A 26,613-nucleotide genomic window follows, 5' to 3' on the forward strand; every position below is an offset into this window, starting at 1 on the left:
TATCACTTGAAAGTCACTCTGCTCGTTATCTGGACCAGGTGCTGACCGTGCGATAGACCATTCATAGGGGTGTAGTGTGTCCCTCGGCACTGACAGAAAAATCACGAACATGGGCTTGATCGACTGTGTTTGCGATATTGCCTGTGAAATCTGCAGATCAGGCTTGGAGAAGATAGGCTAATGCTCTATGATAAGCTCGTTGTTCTCTTGGAGTTAGCATGAATTTCGTGTGGCAAAAGTGGAGGCAATGAAACAGACACGGCTAAGCACTTTTCGAGAGCGATGAAGCTCGTCAGTCAGTAGACGATGACTCTCATAATGGCGTCAGTGAATATCTGTTCATGCAATACCGCTCGAACGAATGTTCTCACCTTGTCGGCTTTACCTGGTATGGAATATGTTTCCAGAAGCATTAGCTATACAATCTAATCCGCACCCTCATCATTACTGTCGCGGAAGCAACGGCTGTATGCAACATGAAAAATGCGGAACACTTGGAATCCTATTTCCGAGTCCTGTTGTTAGTCAACGGACGAGGATATCCGCTGTCAGACCCTCGTAACTGCATATTCGTAGGGTTGTGCGATGATCACACGTCTATCATGTGCTCAGAAGTACAATGGATAGAAGCCTGACAGGGTTGCTGCTAGAGCCTGCGGGCTAGACGTAGCTCTTGGCAGAATTCATAGAGTGAAACAGCCATGAATCACAAAAAAGAATGGACGTGAGGTTTCAGTGATCATTGTGACTGGAACGAATACGCAACGGACGCACGAACAGGCAAAGAACAATCTATGCAGTCTGTAATGTAGTATGCGCATCATTGATGAAGAGCGGACCGTTGGTGACAGCCAGGTCGGGTATGAGTCTTCTCTCTTGTCGGGGAAAGGAGAAGCACACAACGAGGACTGGAGAGTACTCACCCCAAGATTGTGATCAAATCACACAACTCTTCGCTGGCCGATGAAATGACCTCGAAAGTTTGCTCGTGTTAAGCTTACGACAACTTGAAATCGCAAGTACATGATAGAAGAGTCCTTCTAGCCCTAAGAAAAGTGTTCGATGAAGCTGCACTGCCACATCGAAATGCAGATCATGCCTCGAAATGTCAGTGGCTTGAACTTACAGCACAGTACTGACAAGCCATGATTTGCCACAGCACGGGTAATGATTATCTCGCTACTGCTGAGTGGGATTGATAAGTTGGAGCTTTCGCGGAAAGTCGATGGGAGAGCCGCATCTCGTGAGGTGGCGTATTTAGTCCAGCCATCGAGCGACTCGGCTCCTCACCTGGTGAGCACAAGCCTGCAGTGCAAAGCCACTTATCAGCCCAAGTCTGCAGAAGTGGATCAAAAGTATGTTTCACGGCAAGAGTTGTTGTGGCTGGGAAATGCGATGACCTATTATGCAGTAGCCTCCTTCGCTAAAAGCCTCCAATTAAGATGTTCGATCGTTGTGGCAGGTGCGTCATGCGCTGGCACGGTTTCATCAGTGAGGGTCGGAAGTGCAAATGCGGCTCTTTCTTTATGCTCGTTTAGTCTTCCTGTCACTCAACTTAATGCGCTTGGGCAGTATGACGATTGCTCGAGCAGCAAAACTGTCACAATGAGAGAGAAAGTGAGTCCAGGCTCAGAATCGTTGCCGTGCATACACATCCCACAGGATTGCATGCTCTGTGCTAACCTACCTGGGCATGTGTTCTCCGCGTGGCCGTCGATCGATGCACAAGATACTTCTGTCACCGCTATCTCTACTCTAAATTTGGAACTTGTTCCGGATCTCCCCTTGGACAACAACTTGCTACTCCTCACTGGCGTGACTGGTGGCAAGCTTTCAATCATCGGTGACAGGCGCCGTTTGCTTGTCTGTTTGCTGTTGAGATAACAACTCAGACATTTACGTGGAATCCACGAAACAACTTCGTACTGGTACTTGTGAATAGCAAATTTTAGTCGATGTAGCCGAGCATCTGCTTGATTTCAACTTCACACCAATCACATGATTGTTTCGTGGTATCAATTAGCGCTACGGTTTTTGACGCAGATGCATATGTTCTCATTGTGCATGACCCGTGGAATGGGAAAACATGAATGCAGAAGTGGAAAACTGAAAACACCATTCGGGATAACAACTTGGATAAGTGATTGAAAAGTTACAGCAATGTCCTGTAAGACTGGTAATGAAATCGCTTCTTTCGGTATGTGCGTGACCCGCGGATGCGCCTTCCAGAGCACATACAGAACCAGTTTCTGCATGAGGCAGGAGTCGCTACATACTTGCCGAGCAAAATGACCATCACCAGGATCGAACATGTTCCAATAGGAATAGTTTGCTAGTGACAATGCCACCAATGAGGGTATCCAGAATGTTCGTGTATCTCATCGCAAATGAAAATTAACTAATCCTGTCCCATGAGTTCAACCGGGAGCGTGGGCCTTGTTCAACGTCCTCTATTAGACCGCACGCTCGACCTGGAATGTAACTGCTTGTGAAGCTCCCGACACCCATGTGGGCATCGATTTTGACAAAATTGCACACCTTAATTGTACTGTATAGAGTGGCTTAGCCATGGGGTATCATAAAATGCCAGGTGTCTGGCTGAAAATCAGAAAGGATATCATAAAAATGCCGTCCATGTGTATCGTGTTCGTAAAGAGATTATGCTGTCAATATATGATACAATCTGAGGGGTCGTAAAATCGTATCGCGGAACTAATAGTTGAGCCACATTTCGAGAGGATCGGGTATCGTGGTATTCGGAGGAGGAGAATCACCGTCAATTCCCGCACTTAGTAGGGGGTCTGAATCGTGCTTGTCTATTACTTCGCTTTTCGCAGGAGCAAATTCGACAATCATGTCTTGTCCTTCCTGCATCTCACGGACAACATCTTCGTCGACGATGATCTGCAGACCTTTGGAATTGACATGCGTCACTCTCGTAATTCTGTTCGGATCAATGCCGAACTTTTCGGATATGCAATGTATCAAATCTTCGACGGTTCTTCGCGCAAGATAAACAGCGCGGTAGTAGGGTATTGCAGCTTCCTTGTCTTTGACGTAAAAGCATGCCACTAATTACATGTTAGCTGAGTTTCCTCGAACCGAATTTGACTTCTTACCTGGCTTGACGGGCCTCTCAGGAGGTGGATCGTAAGTACTGTCGACATCGAGAGCGTAGAGATCTTGCCGACCTATATCAACCTCACGCTTGATCATTTTTGCCGGTCTTTCCGGTGAGGCGCTGCGAGCCTTAGCAGTCTTTTTCTCCTCTGGCTCTTCCTCTTCCTCCTCAATAATGGACTGCTGTAATTCGGAGAATTTTCTCTTCGGTGTGAGCGAGACGGAGCTTGGTGTTGGTGACCCAGGACCCGATGTTGGGGACTCGCTCCCGGACTGCCTTGACTCCCATGTTTTGGCTCGCTCGATTGGTCTTGGCGCATCGCCTCCAGCCAGCTTGACCGGAAAGAGGTCCGGATCGTCCTCAGGATCACCTTTAAGGTACAGGACGCTCATTGGCCGCGTCGAAGAGAACATGTCTTGCAATCCGACAAGCTTCATGTGGAGATCTTCTTCCGCGGAAAGTCTTCCTCCCTCTGCGTCAGAGTCAGCAGACCAACTTCTTTTATGCTTCTGCGTTCTGGAGCGCGAGGAGGCACCTTTTGCCATTGATCCACTACGTTTCCTCTTTCCCACGTTACCAACACCAGCCTCAGCCTGAGCAATCTGCTGCTTGAGCTTTTCGATGGACTTCTTGACATGCGCAATGTCGTTGGAAAGCTTTCTCTCCGCACCATGATCACGGAACAGCTTCACCTTTGCAAAGCAGACTTCTGGTTCATTGTTCGACTTCTCTGGTAAAGTCGTGAGGAGCTCCGTCTTGGAGCACAGCCGGACAGGGATTCCTTTGACGCCTTTCGAGTGACTGAAATCGGTCGACAGAAAGTTAAATCGCACAGATATTGAGCAATCCGCAACACCATTCGTGCGATCATTGGGATGCCAATTTACGATAAAGCCGTCGAATGATGCTCTTTCTAGCTCGATTTGCGGCTTTCTTGTGGTGTCGTCGCCCCCTTGGTTCGGATCCACATACTCAACAGCCAGAAGTTTTCCACCTCTTTGATGGGCCTCATTGGAACCACGACCTTCTCGCCAAAGTTGCCAACAAGCACCAGATTTTGCTCGTTGTTGCTCGTCTTCGAAGCTCACTCTTACGTAAGTCCTATACCTGAGATTCTGGGTAGATGTTGGAGGATTTGTATCGTAGACGGACATAGTATATGCTTGGCCTTTGTTCAAGTATGTGACGGGAATTTCGTCGGAATTACGAACCATGGCAGTAGGCGCATTGAGAGTGGTGTGAAACCGAAATCTACTCATATTGTCAGGAGAGCTTGATGATTGCATTGATTGCACAAACTTTTCACCAGAAGTGTAGCCTGAGACCGAGACACCACTATCATGCTGCTGGATGGGTGGTGGTGCAAGACCCGGCTGTACCTCTTGATTTGGGGTGGGGTTCTTTGACGAATCATCAATTGCCGCATATCCAGAATCTTCATGCTGAAGTCCAATGTAATTACCTGGGTGTGGGAAATTCTGTTGTTGTTGTTGTTGAAGGTGATGATGATGCGATTGTGCATGGAATGGATCGTGGAAAGCTTGTTGTGGATGCAGCAGTTGTGGGTTGAAATGTGTGTACTGCAAGTTTTGATCGCTGGCGTGGAAGGCGTGCATTGATTGTGGCAGAGATAAAGGTGTGTTGAGACCAAGGGCACCCGGAGTGTGAAGATCGCCTGCAGCAGAACTATGCCAGAGAGTGTTGAAGCCACCAGGCGTCGGTGTGTAATATCCTGGAGGCTGGTTGGCGAAGGCGGAAAAGGCGTAGGAACTAGGATCCAACAATGAAGGCGTCAATCGCCATTGATCAGTAAATGGTTTCGGCGTTGTGCCAGTCCCTTTCGGAGCATTGGCGACATTGTCGAAGTTTGATCTACTGAAGTAATCGTCAGTTATGGCTGGTCGATCCGTTTGAGTCGCAAAGGGACTATGCTCATGACTGGATGCCATGACTGCAATGTGTTGACCATGAGATGGAAAGGCAGGAAGCGAAGAGCTGGAAGTTAGAGGTTGGACATACCTATGAATATCAGGAGGATCCACGATGTTGGAATCATCGATAGACGAGGTTCCGAGTTGGGAAGTGACCGGCACACCAGGGCCTGTACCGGCTGAAGAGGTGCCTGGTCCGACTTCAGGGAAAGTCTGTCTGAACGCCGCGTACAGCCCCTCGTCTGGCTTTTGTGAAGAACGTCTATTCGCGAACATAGTTGTTAGTTTCCCTATGCCGGAGAAACGAAGTTGAAGAGCCTATGAGAGCGTAAAGAGAACGGACCGCTTGCGAAACATCTGATGTAGCAGGCTGTACGTCTCAGATGAAATTGCGCTCGAAGTGCCAGTCGATCGTCCAGGCGTTGTCCTGCTTGACGACGAGCCTCAGTTTAAAGATGCCATGAATCAGGCATCACACTATAACTGGTCGTTTAGTAGCGAGTAAAGATAAACAGCCGGGATAGAGTGAGTCTGGGTCGTCTGCACAATGCTGCGCCTACTCGAACGCGTGTGATTGTTAGGGTGGGAGTCGGTTGGCCTGCTCAAGGGGAACGTGCGAATGTCTAGGGAATGAATGGTGGTCGATGAAAACGTTGAAGTTGAATATGGGAAAACAGATCGGCAAACATGCACTTGAAGAGTGAGGTAATGGGAGACCACGTTCTAGGTGAGCTAGATTGGAAAGGTGCTTCAGGTCAGGCATAAGGTAAACGGGATAATTTAGCAGCCCTTGCAAGTGGAGTGTGGCAGAGAACAAGCCTAGCCAGGATGTTACGAGAGGCCAGATGAAAGACACGACTTGCTAAAGCAGTAAGAGAGACAAGGATGCATCGGCTTGTGAGAGCAAGAGCGTGACGAGGTAGGCCGGGCACCCTGGCACCTGTGGCTCGGATTGTGGTCTCTTTGGGTTTGGTGCCTTCTCTTGGGCTGATTGGAGCGACTAGGATCATCCGTCTGAGCGCCACGCAGCTCAAAAATTGCTTCGTGGCTAGTGAACGCCAAATTTGAAGGTGGGTCTTGCAAGCCAAGAGGAGGACGCGCAACTTGAAGAGGCAGTTTCGGATCCGTGAACGCAGTCTAGTCGTGTGGACTACCCCTCGTCGTAGACCGAAGTCTCCTCTCACCGGCAACTCCTCATCATTGTGTAATGATCAGCACACCTGCGCCACAGGGTCTCTAGCCACATTCCAGCCACATTTGCCACACTGTCGTCCTCGATTCGAAGGGTGCAATCGGAGCGCACGAGTATTCGTAGAACCAAGGGCGATGGATGCCAGACGTTCGCATTACGATCTTTGGCCGTTGTGATTGAACTTCTGTTGTGAAGTGCAATCGGTGGGTGATACTGCGTTACCCGCGCTCCTGCCCTAAGGGCCCAATCTCAAACTCGATAGGCTGAAACATTAGGCTGCTAGTAAGGTGAAATGAGGCAGTCCTGAGATCTGGAGAGAAACGTCATTTGCTCGCACATTTGATCACATTTTGTGAGATAGCAGCGCTATGTGCCTGAATTGTGGTAATTTCAGTGTCTTCGAGTGGGAAGCACGTCGACGACCGTTGTTGTGGCTCGGTTTCTGTGCTCAATGGTCCGCAGTGGGTAGCCATTGAAACGGGTGGAAGCTTCAATCCTACGATTTCATTATTGCCTCACGGAACGTGTTGGACGCACTTGCTGGAACATCTGACTGCAAAATCACTGTCCATTTACAAATTTACTCGTCTATGAACACCCTGAATGTCATCTGCAGGTGTCCTGATCTCATACATGGCCGGTTGCAATAGTAACACGTCCTCACCGTCCTCGATCACATTGACGTCAAAGCAGATACAACTTCGGCAGAACCGGCAGTGCTGAGAAGTCGAAACCTATGCCGCAAGAATAACTTTTTACAATGTTTATAAGGTGGATTTGCAGACGATGATACCGTACGCCGATCATCCAAAGCATCTTGACGTCCCCGCCGCATGGGACTGTCGGTAAGGTACGTGCACACACATATCGTGATCAATTTGCAATCTCCGATTATGCGAGTCGGAGCTCGATGCAACAACATAGCTATCGTCTTGCTCTATAACTTTCAATCTGTCTTCAATCTGACAGGTCGGGGAATCGACTCCAACACAAGCAGTTTCACGGAAAATCCCACGATCAAATGAGATTTTGATTCAGATGCTGTACACGCCTAGGCTCTCCAGGTCGCGTCGCTATTACGCGCTGCTATGAAAGACTATGCACTTGAGAACGTATCGGTGGACTTGTCATATTGTAGCCATTTACGGTAGTCAGTAAGCATTCGAGAGATCACTGAGTAAATCTTCAGACTTCAGCCAACAGTAACCTTGTTCTCTGCCGCGGACCAGTAGTTGACGCTACCCAAAACTCTCACCGAAATTATGCGTTTTCCTGTTTCAGGCGTGGCACACATCAGACCACCATTTTTTAGCGACCCATCTGAAGCTTCTGTCAGTGTCGCACTCGTCCTACCATCAGCTGTGAGAATTTGTGTATAGTGCTACAGGGTACTTCAAACACATCACTCTGAGTTCAGGAGATACTGACGTGGGTCCATAGTATTGACGACACCGGCACAGCTTGCTCTCAAAGAAAGTCGGCTATTTCAGCAAATCACTTGAACTCCTCACGCGTCGTGATCGTGCACTGGGGTAGGGATAACGTTCATGACGGGTGTTGACATCGACAAAGGCACAACTCGCGGCAAAACACAAGTGCAATTTTGGCACCGCCACACACACTATGGAACCGACCCTGAAGCACTGTGGCATTCGGTTGTGGCACAGGAGCTGGAATGTTGTCCGGGCTTCCTGGTGTGCAAATGCTGTACCTGACAGCCCTTGAGCGAGCCAGTCGGTAATGCACAGTCTTCGAGTATCCGCAACAGCACCTTCGTGCGGGGTGCAAGGACAGGCGTACAAAGGTAAAGATCGTCTCTGTGCATGTGGCAGGTGACCAGCAACGTAAACATGTTGGATCCTGTCTAACGAATGAATCGCTACTTCAAGGGAGGGGTATGCATAAGCGTGGGTCTATCTGTGGCGCGACCACATGGGAGCAAGCCACAGTGGCTTCTGCAATTCTCAGAACGGTGATCTGCAAAGAGTGTGGTTCAGCTATTAGAGTTCGTACTGGTAGCTTGTGTATTTTTGGCTTTCTGGCCGCGTAATGTCTAGATGTTACTCCGACCATCGCAAATCGGTCTGTTATGTGTATCTGCAAGTGGACACACATCGTTACGAGTACGACTCCTTTTCAACCCTATGTTTACCGAGGGTCGTTTACTATCGTACTTGTGTAGTGGTGAGAATAAGGTGGATTGAGCCGGAACGAGTGTCATAAACCGATGGCAACCTGATCTCTCCTTTATGGAGTGTCTGGCCTGAAACCTCATACTACTGGAGGATTGTCACTGGCCGTGGTGTCTCACAGACATTTGGTGATTTGATTCGTGTCGAGAAACTGCTCATACTTTATTGTCAGGCTCTACGTTCAATCTCGCGTCCTCCTCAATCCAATGCTTTGATCTTCAATCTCTCGGACAAGCGAGGTACCAATTGTGACAAGTTCGCCAATCAGTCTGCTTGCTGTTTCTTGAATCGTCGATATGTTGATCACCACTCTGAAGAAAATACCACGATCTTCTTGACCTTCGAGTGCTGGGGCGAAATCTATCATGAAGCCTCTGGGAATCAAAGCTTTGGATATGGAAGCGGTCATCCTCGAATTGAGCTTTCCTAACCGAGCTCTCGAGCGAGACCCCTGGGAGTAGTGTCTGATCTCTGCTGTACCGTTAAGCAGTCCTTCTGACGGGTTTATTATGCCTTCCTGATCGAGCAGACCATAAGTGAATCTGCCGTTGGGCGTAAAGTAGAAGCACACTTGGAGACAGCTGGGGTCTTTCTCACGACTCAAAAGTGTTAAGTGTTTGTTGTCCTTGACTAGCCTCGACATGTAGCACGCGACATCATAAGCATTATCCACCATTTCAGAGTAGCCTTTAGTGCCATAGTACTGCCAGCACAGGAAGAGCTTGAGAGCGTCGCCTCTGCGCCCACACTGTAGTGTCAAGTCGGCCAAGTCATATGGTGATGCCCAAAGGTCGTCGTCTTCGGACGATCGATGGTCATGGGCATCATCCAGCAGGCTTTCGAACTTATCTATGTCATTGTCCGACTCAGTCTCGTCGTGAAACAAATAACCGGCTTTGAGAGTATTTGCTCTCTGGAATTGCTCTAGATCCTTCCCAAGCAGAAAACTGCAAGTCATTGGAACACCAAGCATCTTATGCGGATTGATCGCAATACTGTCAGCTAATTCAGTACCTTGCAGTCTGTTTCTAATCTGCTCTCGGTTTGAGAAGACAAACCCTCCACCCCAAGCACCATCTATATGAAGCCATAAATTATGCTTGCGAGCAACGTTTGCTATCTCCTCGAACGGGTCAAAGGATCCCAGTACGGTTGTGCCAGCAGTTGCGTTGACATAGAAAGGAAAGTCACCTCTAGACTTTGCCTCCGCAACCATTCTTGAAAGCTCTTCAGGTAGCATCCTTCCGTCTTCGTCCACAGGAACTGTGATGACACTACTGCTACCGAACCCCAATGACTGTGCAGCTTTCTCGATGCTGTAGTGACCGTGAGCAGATGTGAAAAGTATCAATCTACCCTTTACTGCACTATTACCATACGTTCTTGTTTCAGGAAATACAGTATTGCGCGCGATCACGATGGAGGTCATGTTACTTGCTGAACCTCCTTGGACACTGATACCGCCACTTCTTGGACCTCTCAAGCCGAACAAGTGTGCAAGATGTCGCGCCACGTACTTTTCGATCAGGGTAAGAACAGGACTGACCTGGTAGACATGCACGTTGGTATTCAAAACACCAAGAATCAGTTCCGCGAGAATACCTGGAGGCAATGGTGCTGCATACAGCTTATCTAGGAAACCAGGAGCCGAAGTATTGACACTGTATTCTAGAATGGTTTCGATCAATTTGGGTAGACCTTCTAAGCCAGCCCCTGTATCACGTATATTCAGGAAGCTTTCGAGACTGGATTCAAGGTCGTGTTGAGATGAGGATTGAGGATGTACCAGACAAGAATGTGGTCCACGTTCCGAATCGACGGCCCTAGCGAGATGCTGGTTGCGCTCGACATCAGCCTTGTTGACAAAGTCGATAAGTTCGACACCTGCTATCTTGAGCAAGTTGTCGAGCTCCTCAGCTCTACCGAGGGACAAATTCGACATGGTAGCGTTCCCTGGCGAATTGCGTTGATTCAGGCAATAACCTCAACAAGGTATTCACGTGAACTTCTCGACGCTGATGGCCGCAGGAGCAAATCGTATACCTATTTGCAGCAAAAGCCACAGCTCGTTGACCAGGATATTAATGTATAGACTGCTTTTGCGTGTGTGTATTTGCTTGGACTCAATTTCGGCTCTAGCCAAAAACTTTTTCGATGACGCAACTAGAGCATCTTGCTGGCGTTACTATGTAAGAATGGAAGGTATGTCGAGCCATCCTTCAGCCGTTAGCTTTCACTGTTGAAACGTTGTTTCGTTGTGTGCCTCGCTGGTGCATGTGTCGCTCCCGCGCAAGCTCGATCGCTGTTTTCTTTGGTTTGTCGCTTTCTGCTTTCTGCTCAATGTTTTCTTGTCTCTTGGCAAGAGCCTGCCATTCGCCCCTTCGTCGCTGATATACGTCCATGGCCCAGTTCTTCCAAACTGATCTCCCATACTTAGAGTCCCTGAGTCCGTGTTCATGTGCTTGCAAAAGGCTAGCCAGTCGCTCTTTCATAAAATGCGAGCCTTCGGTTGCATGCCAAAGCGCGTCGACAACATGTGAACCAGAGGGATCAACAGCAAGATCTGATACAATATTGTAGAACTTCGGCACAAATTGACGCAAAAATTTGTTTGGGGACTTATCAGATGTCAGAGCAACCTGTATGACATGAGACGAAGTTGCGTTCTTGGCCATTTGCAAGAGGACGTCTTGTTCTTGAGCCAGCAGGCTGTCGTGCACCATAGCACTCAGCTGTCTAGTACGCAACATGGCCTGAGCAAGCAGGGATCCCTGTATATCAGGACTGTGCTTCTGTTGTTTCCGAGCTGCATCGTCAGCTGCACCGTTAGTGGCCGTACCATTAAGCTTAAGCATTTTCTGCAGTAGCTCCGCTTGGTCACTGCCATATATCGTTAGCAAGGCCTTTCCAACCTCTCCGAGATCACCACCTCGCACTTCACAGCGTTCAACAAGGCTTCTTATCACAGCCAAACGATTTCGCTCCACCAGATTCTCTAACTCAGGGACCATGGCAGCAGCCGCATGTGCAAGATCGTCCTTGCCGACACGTTCGAAGATGCTTACGGCAACGTACGACGCGATCTCGTTCTTCGCCAGTTTTCCAATACGGTCTCGGAACAGATTTTTGTACATCTTTTTGAACATCTTTCCAGGGAGGTATCGGACCAGCGTCTGTACCAGATAAGCACCTGTGGAGTCGTAAACCAGACTAGAAACAAACTTGCTACTATCAGACTCTGGCTCGAAGTCCTGATCAGGAATCAGTTTTTGGAGGAACAATTGTTGTTGCTCATGGTCTTCTTCATTTTGTACAAGCTCTAACCTCGTCAGGAGCTGCAGGACAGGACTTCCCGTTGGCGAAGTTGCAAGAGCACGAAGATAGTTCGTGTCAAGGCTTGATATAGCTGAATGCACAAAGGCTCTTAATGCTTTCTTAAAGCTTTTGGGCACCTTCCTGGGCTCACTAGATGCAGCATCAGGGGCGTGTTCAAGCTTCAGCTCCTCCTTGTTGCGACTTGCGATAACGTCTTTGGCTGATGCGTCCTCGAGTGGCTGGCCTGATAGAACGAGCAACAGTACTCTAACAGTATGAGAGGCGAAGCGTTCAGTAAGTAGGAAACCGCTATTAGCCCGGAGCTTTTCCTCGACTTCTAGGAACAACGATTCGAAGGACGTGTCAAGGTCATTTTCCGCTTGAGGCTTAGCTTGAACGTACTTTGCAGCTTGTAGGAAGAGTGTCTCGACACAGTGACTGCCAAATCGATGTTGAATTAGATAGTCCATGTCTTGTTGAAATGCCTGAAAAAGCGATCTGAGTTGACTTGGCGTAGATAGACGAATAATTTTCTCCATATACCTTGAACACGACTGACTTGAAGCGACCTTAATCTCTTTCCCAGACGTCTCTTGATGCACCGCTTCAATGAACCTGTTTCGGTCTGACTCGTCCTCAAAATCGTTGGCGATGATCTTGTTATTGACGTTGGCGTAATATTCTTGTTCTTCCTCGGTAAGTAACCCATAGAAAGTGGTGGTCTGCTCAGAATGGCCAGTCTCGTCCTGCACATCCTGCTCAAAGGGAATGTAGTCATCGCCTGCACCTCCACTTGGCGCGAATGCTTGCTGCTCGTAGTCGATTTTCCTTCGTTTGGCTGGTGAATCTTCCTGTACTTCTGCTTGCCTTCTCTGGTTTTCGGCGCGACGACCGCGCTTCTTCAGTTCTTTCGGCATGCTAAACTGAAACGTCTTACAACAGTTTTATCTTCTAAGGTCGCTCAAATCATTGTGAAGGAAAACAAGGCCACAATGCTAAGTTGAATAAAATATCATGAAGAAATCCGGCGGTTTTCTTTTTGAGCTAGTCAAACAGGCTAACGCGTTTTAGGTATAGTAAGAATTTATGTGAAGCCCCGTAGCTCACGCCCTAAACAGCTCTTTCTCGATATCCGGAGATTTTTGGACAGTAGAGAATGTATCAGTCAAAGAATGAAACAAGAGCAGGCGAGCTGCTATGACAGAAAGAAACCCTGTGCATCTAATATCACATTTGAGCCCGCTACCTCTCAATCGCATCCCACGGGCCCGGAAGAATCTCAACTCTTTCCTCACCCTCAGTAATCACCTCTGAGATCCACTTTACATAGCCTGGAATCGCCGGAAATCGACCAAGTTTGGACATCATCAGTGCTCTCGCAGATCGATCCCAAATATCTTGATGGCTAATAAAAACATCTCTAGGTTTGCTGCTCCTTTTCATGTCGAATCGCAACTCTTTGCTTTGCGCGTATCCGTCAATATGGTGAATGGAGCCGAGCGTCAACCTCTCCTGTACCAATCGAGGCAGTCTACGTAAAGAGGCAATATCTTGACTAAATGATCTCAAAATCGTGTCTTGTTGTGTTTGACTACAATCCGGAGCTAGAAGTTTTCCAAAAGGTGCTAGACCTTTGTGAACCAGAATCTGCCTTACCGATGCGAAAGGAAAAGTGTGCACTTTGAGATGAAAAGGTAGGTTGCGAGCTTTGCATATCGATTTGAATATGCCAAAGACTGCTGTCACGTCAGTGAAGTCATTTTCTGAAAGTCCTGACATGTGCTCAGATAGAGTTTGTTGTTGATCAAGATCAAAGATATTGTGAAGGCTGATGTAATCACTGTCAGGAAGCGCCTCTAGGAGACGTTCATTTTTGATAATGATTTCCTTGAAGAGGTCGAGGTATTGTTGTAAGATCAGGAGAGCCCTAAGTAGTTTTCTCTCGAGCCTCCTGACCTTCTTGCGCCTCCATTGTTCGAGTATATCTTTAGTATCGCTGCGATCCTTGACTGTCAACCGGCCACCAACCTGGTCTGCAAGTACTTTAGCTAAGTCACATAGCGAGACGTATCGATTTGAAATTTGACATAAAGATGAGAAGCTGTGGACTCTGATCGGGATGTTCGTCAGGTCATTTAGCTTTGTGAGATGGTCCGCGAAGTCAATGCATATTGGTCGCTCGCTGGCATGTACCTGGTTGTGCCAAGTCCGATCCGTCATTCGCAGGTTCAACAAGTCTCTCGGTTCCAGCCAGCCGAAAATTAAGTGACGGATTTCGAGAGGCTGTTGAAGTAGAAGATTCAGTACGTCGTGATAGCTGTGATCTGACATTTCTGCTTCGGTTGTGGTGGACAAGGATGTCACACAAGATGTGATTCTGCTCAGCAGCTGAAGATAGTTATAGGGACCATGGCCTGGCACAACACTGTGCGACAGTGGAAGTTGGGGGTTAGCTTGTCCGTGTAATTGTGTTTGTGATCGGGAAACGTGCTCAGTTTGAGGCTGCATTGTTGTTGCAGTCGTGTCCATGAAAGCACAGCTGCCTGCAAATACGACAATGAAGTCGACGAGAGTCTCAGATTGCTATAGGTTTGCTTCTAAGGACACAATGATGGAACATATAGACTCTAATATACAGCATCGCCCTTTGTGAGTTGCTAGGCTGCCAGACTTCAGCCTCAATTTCTACTCGAGTACTCACTCCTCATGACGGTGGAGTATCGTAGCGAAGCGCCGGTGGTGGGTCTGAAGCCAGAAGACGCTAAGATAAGGGCTTATCAATCCTGCGCAAAAAGTTCACGAAGTCGAGGTTCGTAAGTAGATCACTTCACGATATTTCAGCTACATACACAAGCTTGAGCTGCACATCTCCGAGATCATGGCTTCATACGACAGCGACTCATCTGCTGACGACAGTCTTGACGTTCAGACGAACGTAACTCTAGGCTATGCGGCCGAAGCACCAGCTGGCGACGAGATCAGCCATGTTGGCGGTCACCCGACTTGGCTGGACGGGAGTGTCAAACCCTCAGCAGACTTTGCGAAATGCAAGGTTTGCAACAACTACATGTCGCTATTGTTACAGCTTCAAGCAGATCTCCAGCAACAGTTTCCAGATGATGAGCGTAGGCTATTTGTATGGTGCTGCAGGAAAAAGCAATGTTGGAGAAAGAATGGAAGTGTCAAGGCATTTAGAGAAGTAAAGAAGGCGAAACCCAGGAAGACACAAACTCCGCGACCACAGCAGCAGGCGAATGCTAGTCAGCCACAAACGAACCTTGGGAATCAGCTATTCTCAAGCCCATCTTCACCACCTCCGAGCCAGAATCTCAATCCATTTGCAACTTCCTCCAGTCCTATGAACCCCTTCTCAGTCCAGCCTGCCACGAACAGCAATCACCTGTCCGATCTCGCAGCAAAATCACCTCAACCACCAATTCAATCCTTCGCGCAAAAGCTTACAATCTCCTCCTCAAAACCAGAATCACAACCACAGCCGAATTCAGATCCTTGGCCGCCAAACTCCTCCTTTCCACCCCCACTACCACATTTCTACCTAGACGCCGAAGCCGAATACCTCGAACCCGATACAAGACCGACGGCAGAATCCTCCTCCTCAAACACAGGCTACAATTCCCGCATAACAGAGCTAGAAGACGACGGCCCCAGCTCTGCCGCCGCAGAAAAAGATCTATACGAATCACCACATGATAAGACCTTCTCGCATTTCACCAAGATACTCGCTCAGAATCCTGAACAGATACTGCGGTATGAGTTCGGTGGGTCTCCGTTACTGTACAGCTCGGCAGATCAGGTAGCGACACATTTCGTCTTGCCGGGACACCAGCTGCACCAGAAGGTGAAAATGGCTGGACCGGTGAAAGGGATCCCGAATTGTCGATACTGTGGTGCAGCACGGGTATTTGAGATGCAGCTAGTGCCGTGTTTGATCTTTGAATTGGAGAAGGATAATGAAGAGGCTTTGAAGCTTGATGGTCAGGAGGGGATGGAATGGGGCACCATTATTGTTGGGTGCTGTAGTAAAAATTGTGGTGACGAGGCGGAGGGTAAGGTTGTGTTCAGAGAAGAATGGGTGGGTGTGCAATGGGAGGAGAACGTGGATAAGAAGCAGAGGCAATAATACGCGGTCAGGGGAGTTCATACTGCTGACAGAATAAATACTTGCTGGATGTGAATCAGACTCTACACTGCCAGCTGCACTGCTTCTGTAAAAGCTTCGAATACGATGATATCATGCGGCCAGATCTCTCATATTCTATCTCATATGCTTAGAACTGCTCAATATCTATTATAGGTGTTTCCCATCTATGCCGTCTATTTACTGCTCATAATCTCGTTACATGCCTACTGTCCTATTCGTACTCAGACTCTCATTCCTGCACTGCAATCGCACAGATGCGCTGAGCAACATGAAGCCAGTTATATGTCCCCCCTTTGAGAAAAGTGGTTGCAATATGTCCGTTAAAGTTGCAATTATGAATAAGAAACTTGCTTTTCCTGCTGCCTGCAACAAATCATGTGCTGCACGCCGTTGCTCATCCCATCAGGCAATAAGCAACAAGCCATTGTACTCCGCGCTGTGTAAATGCTGGGTATCTATATTGTAGGTTTCGTGGTTGAAAATTTTGTGTGGAATCAGAAATATTATCGTGTGATGATGATTTGCAAACCGTCAATCCATGGACCGCAAGAACCGGATAGGCCGGCTAGTTGATAGCCTCGAGGGGCCATCAGAGTATGTCTAGAAACGTGTCAGCATTGACTAGGTGGGAAATGGTTGGACTTACGCAGAGCCACCTTTTGCGTTTCCAAACATGCCAGATCTGCGGCCTGTGCTTGTGAGGAATTCAATTCCATCTACCCAAGCCCCTGCTCGAACAGCAAAGCCTAGTATGGTTTCGCCTCGTCTGGTATCTACGGTTGTCAGTACGACCGTAGAGAACCGTATTATTCACTTGCCTAGTTGAAACTCAGAAACACTACCACCAGACTTTCCAAAGAGCTGTGAAGATCCGTCCTCGTAGCAGAATTCGATACCGTCCAGAGCCATGCCAGCCCAGACTTTGACAGAAAGCAGTAACTTGTTCTGGTAGATACAGCTTTGCAGGATGATTTCTTGAGGTTTGCTGCCGTTCATGCTTGAATGACCCAGCTTCTTACTCTTAAACCCATATCTTTTGTCCCCAAAGCTCTTTCCAACCATATTCATCATCATACCGTCACTCGGCGCAAGCTTGACGGGAGGCAGGACGATGATATTCTTCTGCGAAAGGACCTCTGCCAAATCATTGATCTCTGTTGAGGTAGAGCTGCCTGACCAGATCTGTAGGGAAACCTTGCTCTTCTTTTTGTCCTCAGGAAGCTTGGATCGGATCTCAGCCTCTGTGATAATGACTTGTCGAGGCAGTACTGCATTACGTGGATCGGCGTTCAGGTATTCTGTCCAATGATGGCATAGATCTGCTCCATCGATTCGAATCTCGATGAAAGCGACGCCAGTCGAAGCCAAGACGATCAATCTACCGCCATCAATGCCATAGTATTGTATGCTGTTGTCGGTCGTGTTGAACGGCTCGTCGCCAGGGGTCCGGAAACAGGGATGATATCTGAAACGCAAGATGTCGAGTCTATGCCAACCACATTCGTCTTCTTGCTTGCATACTCTCATACCAGGAGATTTTGTTCGTGTCGAGTAAGGTTCTCGTATGCAAAAGGTGCGATTAAGGCGAACATAATCTCTCAGCATGACACCTGTCTCTTGATGAGGTGATCCAAGCAGATGACCGACTTCATGTAGATGTGCACCAATGCCAATATTGGCTGCTTCCCAACTGCTTCCAGACTCGTTGCAATCATTCGCAACGTGGCTGGTATCAGTCTTTGTACAATCCGTAAAGGCAGGCACAACCTCCTCGATACAGGAAGGGTAACTTTGCAAAGCATGTGAACCAAATATCGCAAGCTTTAGATCATCACCTCCACCTCCTAGTGCAGCGTGGGCAGTAATGGTCCCAGCTTGCTTGTCCCAATGGGAGTCAAGTATCAAGCAGGCAACATACTGTTTCTGACCGGGTTTGATATTGAAATGTTTGCTAATGGTATCGCCAGCAATACTGAACAAGTCTCCCTTCTTCGAGGCTTGATTATTCTGCTGGGCAAGATTGAGGTCTCTGAGCTCGGCTACGGTCCGATCGCAGCGGACAACATGCACTCTTGTCTCGTTCTTTTGCACGCCAGTCTCCCAGTCCTGGATCGACAGTGTGCCAGTCTGCCATTCCTCGTCGAACCTGAAAGCTCTACGTCCGAACTTGTGTCTGTACATTTGTTCAGCTGTGAAGGCCTGCCATAGGTGTGCAGCCATGCGGAACTTGCGGATAGCCATGCTCAGATCATTTCCCTCGTTCTGTATTCTTGAAGGGGTGGCGTCGAATGTCCCAGGCGAGTCCTTCCCTAGGAGAACCACTAGCTGTAGCGGAGGTGCACTATTTAGAGGTAGGTAGTTGACCATGATATATGATGAATGCACCGAAGGAGGACCGTTACTGGATGAACTCAGCTTAGGAGAAGTAAAATCAAATCGCAGTTTGTTCCAGCCTGGGGAAAGATAGACCAAAGCCTTGAAGTACGAGTCTGACACGGGCCAATTGGTAGATGGAAATGCTTGCCCGTCCTTGTCGTGTTGTACAGCTATATTGCCGTCCATCGGCCTGAGTTGCGGCTCATTAATTTCTCCACTGACGACAATTATTTTTGAATGCACTATAGAACCATCGGAGATCGAGGTGATCTTCGGCGCAAAAGGAGATGTAGGTTGAGTCAATTTCATGACACTAGAAGAGCCAGAAGGAGACATAGCCTGCGAGCAAGAGATTAGCAGGTGTTATGTTGCAGCTGTCTGCCATTGCTCACTATCATGCTGTTTCTGTTCGATTGTAATCCTGCCATGCTAGGTCGTGGTGGCACTGGCGGCACACCATTCACACCGTTCGTCTTGAGGCCTGGTAGATTGGTGTGCGAAGAGGTAGCGGGATGACTCGAAGGGGGTGTGGAACTTGCGTAAGCGGAATTCAAAGTCGAGGAAGATTTCTGAGAAGGAACGCTACTGTTTGAATTCTTGGACGAGTCCGAGGTGCGAAAGCTCGCCCTCGAACGGCGACGAAGGTCTTTGAGAAATGCCATTAGTATTACTGATTAGACGAGTGAACTTCGAGAATAGTTTTTGCAAAGCTGTCCTGCAGCTCAAAGCCGCACGTCTAGCGGTTGGAAGGTTGTTGTAGAAATCCAGAAGCGCTGCTCTCCTCAACTGCTCTTCGTCTAGGTTGCCTCGAGATTAATGCCTCAGTGCTTTGGACAGGCGCAATTGCTCTTTGGCAGGAACGAGTGTGGAAGTTGAGGAAAGCGCATATGGGAGCGCGGATTAGTTGCAAGAACGATAGTAATGCTGGAAGCGACGACGGGTAATGTTCTATCACGACAAGACCAGAGCAGACACTTCCATGAAGCAGAGTAGTCGACAAACCAGCACCACAGTATCACCTTCAGCTGCAAGCGCAGGAAACAGGTTACAGCAGTCTCTGAAAGGCTTGCAAGCGGCATCACCAAGGTCCGCGTTGGCCGCCGAAAGATAACGACTTGCAAGCGCATCTGGGCTCGAAAACTACCACATGCTCTCGCTTCAATTGGTTGAGCCGCTGAGGAAGCAAACAAGCTTTGTTCCTCCAGCAGTTGGGTTGCGGATTTCATGGTACTAAGCCGCCAACCACGGGAGTTAACTTGAATCGATTTAGTTAAACTACTATCATAGTATGGTCGCGCTGAGCACTCCAGCTGATGACGTCTATTCGGATCTATACGTTCCGTCGGTGTTCCATTGCTATCGAGACTGCGTTAGCAACAGCTACATTTAAGCCCCTTCAGGAGCTGATTCAGCGACAGACCTATTTGGCAGGAAGGAAGCGGGAGGAAAAAGGACATCGGCTGTTTGACTAGATTGACGCGATGACTAAGTTCACAAATCTACCTGAGCAAGTATTGGACAGGGGATAGTTGTGAATGAGTATCCTTATCTGGGCGTCCATTTTAGATCCGATCCAATTTCGACATACATTTCATGATACCCATGCACACAAAACTAAGAACACCAGTAGAGATGATGATGCCAGCGACCATCTACGCGCCGATATCCGATTTCACCTTTTCTTTCCCGAAAGGTCCGAAATAAAGATTCTACTTCGATGTTTGCAAGTCAACTGAACGAAGTACCTCAGCAAACACCTTAATATTTTGCCAAGCCTTTACTGTTCCTTCCCCAGTCCAAGTTAGGCTTGCAGAGATTATATCCGCTCAAATGTATTGGTTCAGCAACTTTGACCGATAGTGTCAGACGCAAGTGTGGTGAACTATACGTGCTTCCTAAGTTGAACAGGCTAGAATTTGTCGATGGCTCGACATAGCTGTTATATACTGCCGTGTAGATAGATATGTACTTACGCTGATGAGGTCAGTGCACTAAGAATAGTGTGCTTCAATCATACTGTAACCCAGCGACGGTACTTCTCGGTACGGACAACATTTGCTCTCTCGTCATTGACTCTCCCACGAAGGACTATTCGAGCCATTAACGGAACCTTGACAGGGAAAGGCCTTGCGACAAACAATGGAAATTTTCTCCTGTAAAGTGCATACTTTGATTATTGGCAGCAGCAACAAGTGCAGGTACCTCCTTATAGGCACCTCTCAAATCGTGAGCAGGATTATCTCTGTAGTCGGGTTTTCACAGCCGGAGATCTATAAACCTGCAGCTAATGCATAAGCGAATTCCCAAGAAAATCGCGATAGCCAAACCAATCTGGTATCGTACTTCTCTTCAAGCCGGACGAGAGATTACCTCCGCAAGCTGATCGGCCGATACACCATCTTTTAAGTTACTTTTGAACGCGTTCAAGGCGTCGAAGCGTGACGCTTGGAGCCAATCGGGCACTCGTTGCTGGGCTGCCAGGGCATGGCGTGCGCTGCAGTCTTTCACGCCTACACTGACTCCTCCCAGCCCACCTAGCAAGCGTGTTCTACATCTGTCTGTGCGCGCCTTGGTGCCGTGGTATTACAGCTCTCCTCGATCTGGCCTTGATTATGCCTGTAATTCGTAGCTCCATCTGACCTTCACAACCACATTTTCCGACAGTTCGTGCCTGGCTTTCCTTAATTCATACCGTTATCCACATTCGGTTACCACAGCATGCTCCGTCACTGACAATCTTCTATGTCTCTTTGCGAAATCCTTGTCTTTCACTCATGACCATTTTCACTTGTCTCGGATAGTTGCTGCTTGCTTGACCTGAGCGGCTAACTGCTCCAATACCTCCAACTCTCTTCGAAGCCCCAATGTTGGCAGCCAGTCTCTCCTCCCTTGACACAATGGGCATGAACATGGCTCCTACGCATCAACAAGAGCATACCGCTCACGTGGCAGAGAAGGTGATGAGGAGGATCGAAATAGCAAAGGTACAAACGACCGGCTGCCCTCATACTTCGTTCGCTGACTGTTTCAGGTTGCCAGGAATCTTCAGGATTGCCTCGCTTTTGCAAGCTTTAAAGCTCAAAATGGCTGGCAGGACCGCACTTTGAGCACAATCGAACCAGAATTAGCAGAAAAGCTTGGAAAGAGAAAGAGACCTTTTCCCGACGACCTTCATGCATCGGATTCTTCATCGGGTATCTCGACGACCACTACAACCTCACATCATCCTACCCATTCAATCCCTGCACAGTCCTATGCCGAATCAAGAAAAAGAGCTCGTGCCTTTTCCAACTCCGGAGCATCAAAGCTCGAAGATCAAAGCAACTGGAGACAGACCAATGGACTGACACAAGCTTCACCTATGCTTGAAAGACCCACCACCATAGACTCATCCTTCCCATCGTTGGAGGACTCGCCTATGTTTGATGCTCCCTCTGCTTCGGACGATGAAGACCAAGACTACATGGTACCTTCCATACAGGAACCGTCGAGTAGTATCATCTCGTCATCACCTCCGCGTACCCCTCCACCAGCCCGCCGTAGCCTTGCAAGCACAAAGCAAGCTGGTGCCGATTTGCTGCTCTATCTCGCACACTCACCTCGCACTCCTGCTGTGCATGTACACCATATCTCCAGCGTCACCAAAGGCATGCCTTCTACCCCTCCTCATCAACATACAAATCTACCTTCTTCTGTCATGCAAACTCCCGGCACCCTTGGACTCTTCAATGGCGCCTTGCAGACCCCTGGCAATTTCAATCTTGCTGAGTTCTGCAACGTCACACCATCCCCTGCCCAGACGCAGTTCACCCGTTACGAAACTCCGGCTCTAGGCCCAACTCCGTGCCGCTCGACTAGACGAAGCTTGAATTTTGACACTCTACTTCCACCCTCACCATCAGGTCAAAGAAGGCAAGGCTTTGCACTACAACTTGGCGAGGAGCTTGAAAGACAACGAATTTAACACAGCTCTCTCAGTCAAGTCAATGACTTCTGATGTTAGGAACCTGCTACTGACACAGAGTTCTCTACATCTAATGGTGTCTTTTCTCTTATTGCTTTTACGAGATACGAAATGCCTGTTGTGTCGATCGAAACATGAAGGGGAGGACGATATGTAAGCTATGGAAAGGTGCCTGAAGGCGCAAGGATTTCTTGATTTCTTTGAGCAAGCGTTAGCATTGATGATTTGTACCGAGCAGTGCATAGTGAGCGAAAAGAATGACATGCAGTATGAATGTGGCACTTTCTGTTGCTTCGTCTGCAGCGTAGCGATCGAGTACATAGGATCAAAATGCAAAACAATTATGGAAATGAAGTGGAAGGCTGTCGTAAGCCACCTGGCCGTATCGAGCTCTTGGTCGTGCAATTCCATTTAGAGATCATCGACGTAATAGCAAGTGCTCCAGTATTGCTCGAACACTTGCGCCATAGGCCTTCACGCTGCCAGTGCTATGGTTTTGCGAGTGGGGTCCTTCTATCTTAACAAGATACCTACAGTACTCGAATTGCGATAACTTGCTGCATTTTGTACAATTGCACAGTAATAAATACACGGATGAGGCCATCGACGAATTGCATCACCCAGGACCAATTCTACAGCATTGTGAAGTGTCTCGTGTCCCTGCACGCACTATGTAGCGAAGTGAGGTTTCGTATCATCCTAGAAAGATCACGAAATGCACGCGTTCTACAGCTAGCCATGCGATTTATCATCAACGCCAAACTCCACGATATTCGGGCGTGCTGCATGGAGACTAGGCTGAGAGGAGGAAAGACAACTCTTTGACTTTGTTTTTGATCCAATCGAATTCGTGGTCTCCGATGGGCACCTTGTTTGATGGAGTTGAATCATCCGCGTAAGTCAGGTCGTGAGACCAGGACGCGTATTTTCGCGAAGTGCATTATTGCTCTTCGTGGTATGCCGTAGCTTCTCCGGTCATGCTGATGTGAGCATGGGTTTCGTCATTCCTGTTGAATGATTGTTATCCACTATCGCTGTTACAGCCAAACAGTGGTTGAAGTGGCCTGAACAAATTCACTGTTGTCAGGCCATTAGCATCAATGTTGCACGGTCAAAAGGCACATTTCATGGGGCTGACGAACGTACTGATGGTGAATCCGCTGGTTATGACACATCTTGGCTAGATTCGGTCGTGTTATGGAAAGATTCAAGTCCGAGAAAGCCTTCGAAGTACATTTGTAACATTTCCTAGGTGTCTGTGAGTGCTTGGATCAGTCTTGGGTTTGGAGTGAAATACAGCCTCTCGATATAGCCAAAACCACTGCAATGGCAGAGCCATCAACATGCCTTCCCCTAACACCGGACTCGATCCGACAAACTCATAATCGGATCAAACCCTACATCCACCGCACCCCTGTCCTCACATCACGATCCATCGACAAGATTGCCAGCAGTCCGAATCCTCGCGCCTATCTCGCTGACGACCCTCCAGGCATCTGGGCTGATGACAGCCACTCAACTTCCAATGGCAACGTCGACGGAGTGCCGAAATTCCACTTGTACTTCAAGATGGAATCAACGCAACGCATCGGCGCATTCAAGACTCGCGGTGCGTTCAGTGCCGTCACACATCTGATCGAGGAGCTAGGTCTCGACACTCTCCGGAAGCGAGGTGTGATTACTCATAGTTCTGGAAACCATGCACAGGCCCTTGCGCTTGCTGCGAGTACGTATGAAATTCCTGGCTTCATTGTCATGCCGAGCATCAGTACGAAGAGCAAGATTAGCGGCACAAAAGGCAATAAGGGTGTCGAGGTGATTTTTTCGGGTAGTACGGCCCCAGAACGGGAGAAGGTTGTGAACGAGGTCATTGAGCGGGAGAAGGAGAGAAAGGGGGGTGGGGGGCCAATTCTGATACCGCCGTATGACCATCCAGATATCGTGTTGGGACAGGGCACTGCGGGGCTGGAGATGGAAGAGCAGTTTCAAGCGATGAAACGTAGCGGAAGTGTGAAAGGATGTAGCAGTGCTGTTGAGGGAAGCACTATCGAGGGTGGTAACGAGCGATTCGATGCAGTCTTAACGCCTCTCGGTGGTGGTGGTCTGCTTAGTGGCACAGCTACGTGGTTTTCTCGCACTGACGACAAACAAGGGAAGCGCACACTAGTGTTCGGTGCAGAGCCCAGTTTTCAAGGAGCTAATGATGGCGAACGAGGATTAGCTTCAAGCCCACCCAAACGAATCGAGCACGTCAAATCTCTCACAATCGCTGACGGAGTACGGACGCCAGTAGGTGTGATACCATGGAGCGTTATCTCTGACAAGTCGAAGTTGGAGAGTGTATATTCCGTCACGGAAGTTGAGATAAAAATGGCACTGAAACTGATATTGGAAAGAGTCAAGGTTGTGATTGAGCCTAGTTCTGCTGTTCCGATTGCGGTCGTGCTCTTCAACGAGCGATTCAGGAAATTCGTTGCAGAGAAACAGAAGGACGAAGGTAGCGGTATACCTTGGGATGTAGGTATTGTAATTTCTGGTGGAAACACGACTGTGGAGGCACTAAGTAAATTCTTCTCTGAGGGTTGGATGACGGAGACGGAGGACACGAATTTCGAATCTGAAAGGCAGACAGGCCAAGTTACGATCGATGGCAGTAAGAAAGTCGAGGATGTGGCAGGTTAGAGTGTCTTGGAATCATTGCGAGGCTAAGAGTCTTGTGGTTGCTCGAGGCCTGCTTGCAACGACAACAAATTGGATTCTAGGTCGACGTCGCTTGCCCTCAGTGAATGAGCATAAACGGTACGATGATAGGCTCGTCCTGCAAAAACACTTTGGCTGATTCGTCAATTCCGATGATGTCCACCTCCTCATTCAGGAGCAACCGGTGGCTGCAAAACGGATTTCCAATTGAGTACGGATGCATCCAAGGCGATGAGCGGATCATTGAACCATTGGCAACATAACGTGAAAATTCTTGCACTAACATGACAATCCAATCCACGCCCGAAGAAGCACTACAAACCAAGCTCACTCATCATCCCACCACAAAAATCCTCTACCACGACCGGTCTCGAACCGCCGCCCGCATCCTCAGCAAAAAGGCCAAAAAACTCTACACAGACCAACATCCCTACTCAATTCAGGAAGGGCCATATACTGGCGGAGGGACACCCATGACCACGGCTCGGAGGAGTGTTTGACGTTCTTACCACATGCTCCGCTTCCAGAGGAATCCGGTTTCATTTTTAGATGGAGACCTTTTCAGGGACTCATCTGGAAGGAAATATGTTTGTTGAAATATATGTAGGAAGGAAGAAATATTCGTGACGTTTTGTGCGGTGGGGTGTGCTTGAATTGGGTTGGGTTACACGCGTTCGAGTAAGTGACAGGCGTGAGTGAAGGGATGATGGATAAGGGGGTGTTAGATCGATTGTGCTACAAGCTCTGATGAAAGTCCACCTGCACGGACAGGTCTCACAACTTGAACGCTACTGCTATGGCTACGGTTGGAGTCAGTGGACGAGACGTGATGTGAACAGGGGAGACGAGGGGAGGAAATTCGATCTAGCAGTGGTACAGAGTTGAAGCTGCAGTAGACCACCAGACTTTTTGATGATGTTTGCAGGTATATAAGCACCTCTACATAGCTAAATTTGAGGTCAGCTATTCTGAATGAGACAAAGCTGGTCCACCACCGGGCATGACTACAGCAGAGCCTCATCAGCTTTGATGCCGTTACCAATCCTTGATCAGCACAATGTTGTTTCGACTAACCTTTTCGTGTCTCCTTCCTGACTTCCTCCTTGTCCGCCTGCAAAATTTCAGTAAAGGTCAGGACTGAGTTGGACTAATAGCATTTGATTGATCGGTAGATTGTGGTGCGAGGAGTGCCATCCTGGTTGATGACGGGAATGCGAATCCTAGCGCCCTTCAAAGATTTAAGGGTGTTACGGTCGCTCTCACATTGTTCATCCTCCCACATTGTGCACGTACGAGGATAGACCCAGTCTGTGACCTCAGCGCAAGATCCTGCATCGCCCTTTGCGTTCCAATCCGGAACCACAGTACACTTGCCAAGTTCCATTTCCATGTCGATGCATCAAGCGTCTTTAGCAGGGCAGGCCCAAGTGGTGTCGTCTGGATGTCCACTGAAATCGTCACAGAATTTAATGTGTGTGTTGGCAGCGTAGACGCCGAGGTTGTTAGGCAGGGCCATGGCTGATGCCAGTAGTAGGAGAGCGAATATGGTGTACATTGTAGTTTTCTATTTCGAGTGAAGGTCGTGCTTTGGTAGTAAGTAGATAGGTCGAGATTTGTCAGTTGGGTTGAGACTTGGGAAGAGGTAGAGTGGAAGAGTATG

General features: G+C 48.5%; 7 protein-coding genes across 7 annotated transcripts; 3 read left to right on the top strand and 4 right to left on the bottom strand.

Annotated features, from left to right (window-relative positions):
* Positions 1-2,712: 2,712 nt before the first annotated feature.
* Positions 2,713-5,328, bottom strand: LTR64_001352 (uncharacterized protein; the record flags this gene model as incomplete). The annotated part of the gene is made up of 2 exons (XM_064895733.1): positions 2,713-3,071; positions 3,120-5,328. 2 exons carry the CDS (start codon positions 5,326-5,328, stop codon positions 2,713-2,715), a joined length of 2,568 nt encoding a protein of 855 aa, XP_064758420.1.
* A 3,289-nt stretch (positions 5,329-8,617) lies between these two features.
* On the bottom strand, positions 8,618-10,378 carry GAD2 (Glutamate decarboxylase 2; the record flags this gene model as incomplete). Its single annotated transcript, XM_064895734.1, has 2 exons — positions 8,618-9,752; positions 9,816-10,378. The coding sequence occupies 2 exons, from the start codon at positions 10,376-10,378 to the stop codon at positions 8,618-8,620; spliced, it is 1,698 nt and encodes a 565-aa protein (XP_064758421.1).
* Positions 10,379-10,655: 277 nt separating this feature from the next.
* On the bottom strand, positions 10,656-12,668 carry NOP9 (Nucleolar protein 9; the record flags this gene model as incomplete). The annotated part of the gene is made up of 1 exon (XM_064895735.1): positions 10,656-12,668. The coding sequence occupies one exon, from the start codon at positions 12,666-12,668 to the stop codon at positions 10,656-10,658; it is 2,013 nt and encodes a 670-aa protein (XP_064758422.1).
* A 1,961-nt stretch (positions 12,669-14,629) lies between these two features.
* LTR64_001355 (uncharacterized protein) lies at positions 14,630-15,892 on the top strand (the record flags this gene model as incomplete). Its single annotated transcript, XM_064895736.1, has 1 exon — positions 14,630-15,892. One exon carries the CDS (start codon positions 14,630-14,632, stop codon positions 15,890-15,892), a length of 1,263 nt encoding a protein of 420 aa, XP_064758423.1.
* Positions 15,893-16,723: 831 nt separating this feature from the next.
* Positions 16,724-18,717, bottom strand: LTR64_001356 (uncharacterized protein; the record flags this gene model as incomplete). The annotated part of the gene is made up of 2 exons (XM_064895737.1): positions 16,724-18,628; positions 18,682-18,717. The coding sequence occupies 2 exons, from the start codon at positions 18,715-18,717 to the stop codon at positions 16,724-16,726; spliced, it is 1,941 nt and encodes a 646-aa protein (XP_064758424.1).
* Positions 18,718-21,186: 2,469 nt separating this feature from the next.
* Positions 21,187-22,253, top strand: LTR64_001357 (uncharacterized protein; the record flags this gene model as incomplete). Its single annotated transcript, XM_064895738.1, has 2 exons — positions 21,187-21,273; positions 21,321-22,253. 2 exons carry the CDS (start codon positions 21,187-21,189, stop codon positions 22,251-22,253), a joined length of 1,020 nt encoding a protein of 339 aa, XP_064758425.1.
* A 1,326-nt stretch (positions 22,254-23,579) lies between these two features.
* On the top strand, positions 23,580-24,935 carry LTR64_001358 (uncharacterized protein; the record flags this gene model as incomplete). Its single annotated transcript, XM_064895739.1, has 1 exon — positions 23,580-24,935. One exon carries the CDS (start codon positions 23,580-23,582, stop codon positions 24,933-24,935), a length of 1,356 nt encoding a protein of 451 aa, XP_064758426.1.
* Between the last annotated feature and the right edge of the window lie 1,678 nt (positions 24,936-26,613).

The sequence above is a fragment of the Lithohypha guttulata genome (genome assembly GCF_036872675.1).
Source record: "Lithohypha guttulata strain CCFEE 5908 chromosome Unknown scaffold_1, whole genome shotgun sequence".
In the NCBI taxonomy this organism is placed as follows: Eukaryota; Fungi; Ascomycota; class Eurotiomycetes; order Chaetothyriales; family Trichomeriaceae; genus Lithohypha; species Lithohypha guttulata.